This window comes from Rhamphochromis longiceps, linkage group LG1 (genome assembly GCF_057381845.1).
Source record: "Rhamphochromis longiceps isolate RC_006_pf linkage group LG1, R_longiceps_female_GT1.1, whole genome shotgun sequence".
In the NCBI taxonomy this organism is placed as follows: domain Eukaryota; kingdom Metazoa; phylum Chordata; class Actinopteri; order Cichliformes; family Cichlidae; genus Rhamphochromis; species Rhamphochromis longiceps.
In genome coordinates this window covers 8,221,582-8,231,507 of record NC_140557.1, presented here as the reverse complement: position 1 = coordinate 8,231,507, position 9,926 = coordinate 8,221,582, and the positions used below count along the sequence as shown (strand labels likewise).

Sequence of the window (9,926 nt, the reverse complement as noted above, 5' to 3'; positions counted from 1 at the left end):
TGGGTCAGTAACTCAATTTTAATAGTACTGAGGTCAGTTCCAGGAGAATCATGTCTAACATTATCTACATTTCAGCAGGGTACTGTGTAACATCGTCAATATAAAAAGTGCATATTCCAGATACTCTTAACAGGAATAATATCAGTATAACATACTCTGGTAGCAAAAATAAATTTAGCTGCAGCTTAAAACAATCTGCATTTGAATTACATAAGTTTTTATCCTATATTACATAAGTTTTTAGAAGAACAAGTTGAAAGATTACACAACATTAACATCAACATGTTATGGGGATCTGAACTTTAAGAATATTTAGACCGACTCCACAGTAAAATATATAAAAGGAAAGCATGAGTAACTGCAAAATACAACAATATATAAATATAGAATATTGCAGCCTTGCCTTTAGGACATGGAAAAAAAAGCCTCACTACAGACGCCCAGCTTCTTAGGTGGTACTGTGCTGGAAGGGAAAAGCATTGGAAGGGCTCTGAACACAGCTGCTGCATGTTCCACTGGTTTGAAAAAAAGAAAAATAAGACAGGGCAACACCATTAAGCATTGCAAATAATGTAATTTGCAAAGCATAAATATAGACAAATCAAGATACTGTAGCATTACCTCCATTCAAAGTTTTTGGCAGCTTCATAACTTTCTTCATGACACCATAGAACTGCACCTTCGAGTAGAAGATTTCCCATCTATCCTTCATCTCAGAAATGTATTTCGAGTTGGATGGTTGAATAATTCTCTGTAGGTCATCCAGGACCTGAAAAATACAAACAGAAACCCAACTAAGAGATCTATCTAGCTCTGTGTGTGGTCTTGACAATAACTGATAACAATCAAAATGTCCCCAAAGGAATAACAGGATGGCTAAAAGAAATAAGTGCTGCTTACATGATCCAGATCTCTGAAACAAAGGTATGCCTCTGGTATCTTCACTGCTCTGTCCTGCTCCTTTACAGCATTGGTTTGGTTTTTGGGTCTTTTATATATCTTGGAGAGTCTTGTAGTGTCTTGCCTGAGTTTTTTGGCTGTCAAAGAAGTCAGCTGAACCAGCTAAACACACAGAGCAGAGGTGTGTAAATTATTTATTGCAACAGTAAGGCTTTATATATCTGTTATTGGTGCAAAACAAAACAAAAACACCAAAAATATATCTGTAAATTAGATCAACAAATTAACTAACCACCTATCCTCAAATTGTTCATTCATCCTGTCAAGTTGTCACTATTAAATGGAACGCAAAGATTCCAACATAAACAGTGAAGTAGATGGGTTCTATTGTTAGCAGAATTTTTAAGAAAATAAAAAAAGTATCCCTTAAACCACATATACACTCAAGGTGTATTAAGAGGGTGCATTAAATCATACTTATATTCTTCATCAATGCCATCCTGGTGGTGCACTGGGATGCCCATCGATCTAACTGGTGATTTATCTAGAATAATAGTTGATGCACTGGATTCCTCACTGCTGTCACTTCTTGCAACGCTTTCATTCCCATCCTTTCTTGGCTTCTTCGAAGGAGGTTTTTTGCCCTTCCTTGGACTTTTAACATTGGAGAGTCTCTTCATTAGCTTTTTAGCAACATGCTCCTAACAGGTACAAACAGTAATAATTAAGAGATGATAACACACATCACCCATGATTAACACAGAGTGATAGTGAGAAAATGCTACTTACCCAGTCACCCCACGTTTCTTTAAGCATTGGGTAGTACTCCATCAATTGCTTTGTTAGGCATCAACCTCATGTTTGCTGGGATATCTGGAGTCCTCAGCTGCTCTTGCTATCGAAATCATGTTTGTCATGGTGTTTCTTACGAGTCGACAAAAGAGTTCCTTTGACAAAGGTTCAGCACACTCTGTCCCCAGCTGCTTCTGTTCAAAGTAGGAACGTCGAGCTTGCTCAAGTTCACTGTCTGTGAAGACTATGTACTCTGGGTTGGACATAGTTACTGATAGGTTTGTAGCTTGTACCTATCCGCTGGAACGTTGAAGACAATATAATTACACTGCAAAGCAAGACACAAGCAGGCTGGTTTACTCATGCATGAGGGAAATCTGGCTGGGGCCGAGTGTCGTCCCACCACCTAGCCTCCGTCAGACTCTCAGCCAGGCTCCCCATAGCACTCCTTTTATTGTGGTTACATGAATATGCATAGGGTCATTAACATATGACATCTTACATAGGTATACATGTGAACAAAGAATAGTGTGTGTGTGTGTGTGTGTGTGTGTGTGTGTGTGTGTGTGTGTGTGTGTGTGTGTGTGTGTGTGTGTGTGTGTGTGTGTGTGTGTGTGTGGTCCAGATGTGACCCTGTGAAGACTCCCCAAAGCTGGTGCCAGGAGTCTAGCGGTCCATCTGAACAAAGGGCTCTTATACTTAAACAGATATACGTGTGCTTGCTATACCATAAATCAACAAGAAAAGAGAAACTCTCCTAGGGAGTATGTGATTTATACCAAGGACACTCTAGAAGAACGGATGCACTCCCTAACACACAGAGCTGTTACTTTAGGATGAAACATCCTTTCAATCCACCAATGATTATATACACTTCTAAGCATATATGAGTAAATGTTTCTAAGCATAAATGACAATCAACAATACAAATCTAACATTTCCCCCCTTTTTGACCTTTATGCTTGAAAAGTTCCCAGTTATGAATACCTCATGTCTGACAGTTTCAATGCAAACATTGTTATATTCAGCATATGTCAAATCACCCTAAATTACTGAAAAAATACACAGTTTAACAAATGTATTAGCAGTTATCTCATTCCTCATTGATCTCATCTCATGGCAAACTGCATCCTACAAGCAAACAAAGAAATTGTTAATTTAATAGTGAAAATAAGAAAGTAACATTTTCAAAAACATCTCAGCTTGGTGATGCTTCCTGCGGGTGTGCAAATCACATGTCTCTCTGCAGGGTGGTTTGAGTCATGAATGTCTCTTCCAGATGTTTCCATCATTGTCCATAGGACCAGAGTCCAAATGTATGTAGAATAAACATTCAAACATACCAGTTGGTTTTGTTGTTTGTCAACATGGGTCTCAGCTATTTCCAGAGCTGCAGACCTCTCAGCACTCTAGTTTTATGGCCTCCCATTACCTCACTTCAGGCCTTCGTCCTGTGAGGGGGATATTTATGACTCCTTCATTGTCCACGCTCTGCAGAGAAACACCTCTGTGAAAACGGTGCAGGGTTCAGTTGTCTTACTGCTGTTATGATCCCAGCAGCCTTCAGAGTGTCATCGTATGTACAGTATAGTGGCACCGCATTAGGTGATGTTCATAGGAAACTGCTGTCATCACCACCATAGCTTCTGGTTCCTGTGCTTTCACAGAATCATGATGTCATCCTCGAACTCCTTCTGCGCTGTCGATGGAGCTTGGCACGCTCCTCATCCCTCGAGTTTTCATGTTCCAACGCTGCTGAAGGTTTAAGGCAGAGCACGTCGTACACCTTAGTTGTCTTCCTCAGCGTCAATATTGAATCTTTCATTTTATTTAAAATCTCCTGGAAGCTCAGTAGCACAGCTCTCTGTGTCATGTCTGCTGTGCTGAAGATGATCTCTGATCCTCCTGAAGCCTCTCTCCTGGCCTCAGCTCCCATCTTGTGGACGATCCTCTCAGGCACTCCTTTTTGTCACGCATAGTCCTGATTTTGGGCCTGCTGGATCTGTCTCAAAACACTCAGCTTCTCCGCCTTCCTCCGGGTTCAGCTGATTCAGCCGTCACGCCTCGCACTTGGTTGCCCTAGAGTTGATCAGAGGCTGGAGGTTGAAGTGCGAGCTTACCCTACGGGGGCTCAATCAGCACTCCCCCCTCACCACTGAAACAACCAAGTGTGAGATTTCTCTATTGTGCTGTCTTGGGGGTGCTGGGGTTTCCTGGGACCTCGACCTCTTTGCAGTGGCTCCAAGGTCTGATCTCATGATGGGCCCCAACCAGCTTGACCTTTGACCTCAACCACTGCCTGGGCTATGCCTGGAATGTTTCTTGCTTCTCACTGCTGCACCTGTATTTCAGAAAAACTTCTATTTGGAGAGCATGTCAACAATCATCAAACCACATTCTTTAGTTCAGTGAACTTCACTTATAGGCCATCAAAGCCTCATCTGAACATGGATGCACCACTTGCATAGGTTTAATACTTGTAAATAAACGGCTAATCACACAAATCACTGCAACAATAATAGTAAACATTGTTTAATGTTAATTCTGGACCCCACCTCTTGACGCATGGACACTCTCATGCGTCAACTCACCAAACCTGGATCCCTGTCTTAAAAACTGGCTCCACCAGGAGCCTGCATACACAAGATCTGGAAATAAAATCAAACTTCACACGTATAAACAATTATATCAAAAGAGTAATAAGCATTCAGCACGGGCAAGACAAGTGTCATGTGCAGGTTTTCTCAAATCATTAAATCACTATTATTACCATAATTCGCCTCAAACATGGATCATCCCATGTGCTCAGTTAACATTAATGTAATCGGTGACTTCTCTTAAGCAAAGTCACTCCACTCACATATTATTATTATGGGCTCAAAGTGGCCAGCAAAGAGCCCATAATAAACTATTCCATAAATACCGTAATCTCTTATTTGTTTTACTCATGTCACTTGTCCGTTTCAGCTGAATCTTCCACAGCATTCTCAAAGAAACAAACATTAGCAATACACATTGACTGTGGTCAGATGGAGGTCAGACACAGGTCAACAGGTTCCAGAGGTGCCATAAAAACACCATAAAATCAACCATCAAAGTAACGTCACATTTTCCCAAAACACAGTGTAACAGCGTCACCACTCATAACCTGTAAACACAGTTTTCCTCACACATAAACCCAAAAATCCTGTAGTAGGAAAAACATCAACCAGGTGTCCTGGTATAAATCATGTGAGCAAACCACATGAAGAACTGTAATGCTCGCTGAATCCTTTTTTTTAGGCTGGGACATAATTGTCCCAAATAAGTGGCTTTCTCGATCGGTCGTATAGCACTTTCAATTCCCGACGTGCAGATCTGCTTAAAGAAAAGAAATAAACAAACAAAATCAGTGCCTGTTCAAAAGATAAAAAATGAAAAATAACAAATTATCAAACCAAACTTTCAGTGCACTGTGAAAGTATCAAAATAAAAAGGCCTTGTTAAGTCATGACACAAGCTCCTCATCAACTTCACAACAGGAGAAGAATCATCAGCTAGATTCACTCCAAACCAACCATCAGCTGCACAACACACAACAGTCTAATGTCTTATTAACTTATGAGTTTAATCACCAGGTCTGTGCTCTTCACTCATTTAGGCCACAGATCTATTTTATTCAATTTTCCTTTTTCCCTTCATCATAAAACATGTGACATGCTGTCATGCACTTCACAAAAGACGTTTGTTCTGACGTATTCAGAGTTGTATATCTAGATACAGAATTCACTCGCACATCAAAGCAGGGAACTCAGTGTTTTAGAGTTTCCACTCAAACACATCTCATCCACTCGTGCTAGAATTCAGTCACCTTTCATTAATCTAAAACCGATCAACTAATTTGCATATCAGCAATTAACCCACTAAGTTGACAGGACAACAGGAAAGCATGTTCAAAATAGTATCACAAAAGACAATTTCCCTCATACAGTAAATTACTTGCTGCATCAATCAAGCAGGAAGCTTCTCCCAATTTACCATTTTAACACTAAATTTATTGCCTGATCACTGATTCATCAAACCAGGATTTTTTTTTATTTTTTTTCCCACAAAGGTTAAATTGTTGTCCTGCAACTTGGAGAGTCAATTTTTTTTAGGATAAATTCAGTATTTGATAACAAGTGTCTGCTAAATTGACACTATTTTAACACTGATGAAAGATAACAAACTAATTTTCATTGCAGGTTTGTGTAATTAGACAGGTCTAATGCATGTCTGTGGAGCTGCATATCCAGCAGAGCATGTTCTTAAAGCTGCCTTTCCTACACACTTCTCTGCTATTATTTGATCATTTCTTAACTAATGTGCTATGAGTCTTCATGAGTCATTTTGTGTTTGGAATTGTTAGTAAAGTTAATTCATGTTCTGCTTGTTTGTGTGATTTTGTATGTTTCTATTTGTTTCAGACTCCTTCACAATTTTCCAACTTAAGCAGTCAGTTTTCTTTTCCCCAGATTTGCTAACCCAAATTTTGATTTCCCACATTTAATAACAGCATTCCTCTGTGTTTCCACTTACTCTCACTCTGTTGTCCTCTCCCACTTGCAACAGTCCACAGCCGGCAGTTCTCCTTCAGCTTTGTCCTGTGTTCCACTGTCTCTTCTTGCCATTTTACTCCACAGGTGGCAAATGTCAAACTCCAACAGTCTCCTCAGTTCTCCTCAAAAGTTTTCTTCACATGCATAGTGAAGTTGCAGCTTGTTGTAAACACAGTGCCATTCATCCGATCAGTCAGGATGATGGGTTTGCTCTTCTCTGATGCTGTTTGTCCACATTGCTGCTGCTTGCTGAGACTTTTTGCTCAGGACTTGATGCTGTCTCTTTATCTGCCATGTTATTGCTTTGGAGCTGCATTCTTCAGGGAGGAGTGAGCTTGCTTGTGAGTTTGTGAGGTTGAGAAACACATTGCGCTGTATATAAGTCAGCCAGAACTTGGCCTGCATGTTTCCAATGATGTTTAACTATAAATTTCTTCCGTCCGACCGCTGCATGTGGAAAATTGATACAGGTCTGCTTTTCACCTGAAAGTGACAAACTAAGACATGTTCATTATCATCACTGCTTAATCAACACACATCTCTCTCTCTCTCTCTCTCTGTCCGTGTTTGTGTGAACAATCCTTTCTTAAAGCAGAAAATGACATTGTAGTTGTTTTTTGGCTGATCAACACAAAACCTTTTTCCTATGATTATTTTTCTTCGTCTACAATGTAATTTGTCTCTTTTTCACTCTTTTTTTTTTTTCCTTTACAATAGCTTGTGATCCGCAAAATCACTGCTCTCACTCACAATCAAAGGCAATTACTTTTGCACAGTGCACAAAAACACTGTGATGTCAGACACATTCACACTCACTTTTTCATCTGCATAAATAAATCATATGGCTGGAGATATGTGCCATGGTGATCCATAGGCATGATCACCAGTTTATTTAATTATTTTTAATCCAACAAAACAAATAAACAAAAACATGATGCTGATGCTACACACACACTAGTCAAGGTGCGGAAAAACTGCTCATGGAAACGCTGCACACTCTCTGTTTCCCCTCTCTTTGAGTAGTTCTCAGACAGCTCTTGATCTGATAATGTGTAGCTTGCTCATCAGCTCAAAAAACAAAAACAAAACTGCAACGCGACATCACACAGTAGTTGCAGCATATTAGTTGTTTTCACAGATGTGCTCTATATCTCAACAATGGCTCATAATAAGACGACAGTCTTCCACACAGGTCAAGTGCCTCTATGCACTTCATGAGTTTAAATATTTACCTATATCACTTCACCTCACATGTCATTGTACTGAATTTGAGCAACCACAAGCTTAATGTAGGTTACTTTTAACAACTATCCACCTCAATGGTTTGGCACACAGGCTGTTGTCGAACAGGGCAAGCTAAAGAGTTAACATTTTGTGTCAGCAAGGGGTGGGGGGAAAGCCACCCACCAGAGCACAGCTGCTGATGTGGGCTGGCATTTTCCACACACTCCTGGCTGCTTAGGAAACCATGATAACAACAACAGTCGGTGTCGCAGACCACGTGTTCTACTCCGCACACACTCACACAACAACAACAACAACAAATATCCTCACTCACAACCAACAAAAATTAGGCCTATTGTCTCAACGCAGTCTCACACAGTGACCACGTGCTCTGCCGCACACAGTGGCAAAGACTTACATAGCAGTGATCACGTGCTTTATCGCACACAGTGATAAAGACTTTCAACGCAACCTCACACAGTGACCGCGTGCTTTGCTGCACACAGCGGCAAAGACTTAAACTTACTCGGTGTTGCTTAGCGTGTAATGTAGCCTCGAATCCCGCCGATCGTCATTCATCGAGGAGAAAGGACAGACAGCGAATCCACAGGAACTTCCTGGCTGACGTCAGTCTTTCAGCGTGCCTCTCCCCCCCCCTCGGTGAATGCGATCCCAGGGCTCCGGCTCGAAGGACCAATTAATGATAGGTTTGTAGCTTGTACCTATCCGCTGGAACGTTGAAGACAATATAATTACACTGCAAAGCAAGACACAAGCAGGCTGGTTTACTCATGCATGAGGGAAATCTGGCTGGGGCCGAGTGTCGTCCCACCACCTAGCCTCCGTCAGACTCTCAGCCAGGCTCCCCATAGCACTCCTTTTATTGTGGTTACATGAATATGCATAGGGTCATTAACATATGACATCTTACATAGGTATACATGTGAACAAAGAATAGTGTGTGTGTGTGTGTGTGTGTGTGTGTGTGTGTGTGTGTGTGTGTGTGTGTGGGGTCCAGATGTGACCCTGTGAAGACTCCCCAAAGCTGGTGCCAGGAGTCTAGCGGTCCATCTGAACAAAGGGCTCTTATACTTAAACAGATATACGTGTGCTTGCTATACCATAAATCAACAAGAAAAGAGAAACTCTCCTAGGGAGTATGTGATTTATACCAAGGACACTCTAGAAGAACGGATGCACTCCCTAACACACAGAGCTGTTACTTTAGGATGAAACATCCTTTCAATCCACCAATGATTATATACACTTCTAAGCATATATGAGTAAATGTTTCTAAGCATAAATGACAATCAACAATACAAATCTAACAGTTACAAACTTAGAAGTGCTGGGTTCTTCTCTGGAGAAGTCACCATCTCCAGTGGTTGTTAGCGCTTTTTCAGCAGCAGTCTTGTTCTAAAATACAGTGTACACAGGGCTAATTTTCACATAAAATTGCACAAGAACTTTAGGTCTCTACACATGAAAGAAAATACAACACAATATCAGTAAGTGTTAAATATGTAGGCCACTTGATTTAAGTCAAAACTAAAGAAGATGATCAACATCTCTTCTACTTTCTGTTAAGTGAGCATTGGTGGAATTACTTGAAACTGCATAAAACAAACTGGTGTGTTCTCAGTTTTGTCACACAGCGATAGGACATAACTTACTTCTTCACATTTGTGCACTGCAAGCCATAGAGCCCGACGTCTGAGGAAATGTTCAGGACCAGGAAACAGATCTTTGATGTCATCTCGTGAAAGTGATGAGAGCAGGTCTTCTCCAACATTTGCTTCTGCAATAGGAGTTTCCAATTATCACTACATTGCATTATCCTGGTGTGCAAGCCAGCTGACAGCTTTGCTTGTGTAACAGACAGGAAACATAATTTCATATTTACCATTTAAAACCATGACTCTATTCCATTATTCTCCCTCCTCACTGCTCCACAGGTTCTAAATTACCTTCCTCCCATTGACTGGTAAAAGTAATATATTTGTGATACATCAATTAAATACATGTATACATATAAATGTTTTTGTTTGTTTTTTTGCTTCCTGAGCTAAAGTATATAATGAAACTAGAAAGCAAGTGTGTTTAAAGTTTGCTCAGAGTTGAAAGCTGAAGCGGGGCTTTGTGTCGGGGTCTGACAAACACGTCCTCCAGTCGAGTCGGCTCAGCAGACAGGCTCACAGTGGTGCTTTTTGGATCGAGAAGAAAAAACTTCTCTGCCAGACTGAAAGTGTGAGAAGAACAATGGACTAGTACCCCATTGATTGTAGAAATATAGACCTTTTTTTGTTTGTTTGTTTTTTACTTGTTAATTATCTCACGAGTCGCTATTATTTTGACGACAGAGACTTGCTATTTCCTTTTGCTCTGCCCTGCCTGACACTGGGCCATTTGCATACGTGACTGGATGTTTGCCCA

At 40.7% G+C, this 9,926-nt stretch overlaps 1 protein-coding gene across 2 annotated transcripts; it reads right to left on the bottom strand.

Annotated features, from left to right (window-relative positions):
• Positions 1-1,894, bottom strand: LOC146678229 (uncharacterized). Of its 2 annotated transcripts, XM_085421156.1 has the most exons (5): positions 1,690-1,894; positions 1,478-1,601; positions 901-1,062; positions 622-769; positions 1-515 (listed from the first exon to the last, which is right to left on the bottom strand). In XM_085421156.1, the coding sequence occupies exons 2-5, from the start codon at positions 1,562-1,564 to the stop codon at positions 406-408; spliced, it is 507 nt and encodes a 168-aa protein (XP_085277282.1). In that variant the 5' UTR covers positions 1,565-1,601; positions 1,690-1,894; the 3' UTR covers positions 1-405. The 2 variants fall into 2 exon arrangements, with proteins under 2 accessions (XP_085277282.1, XP_085277365.1); XM_085421239.1 differs by lacking the exon at positions 1,478-1,601.
• Between the last annotated feature and the right edge of the window lie 8,032 nt (positions 1,895-9,926).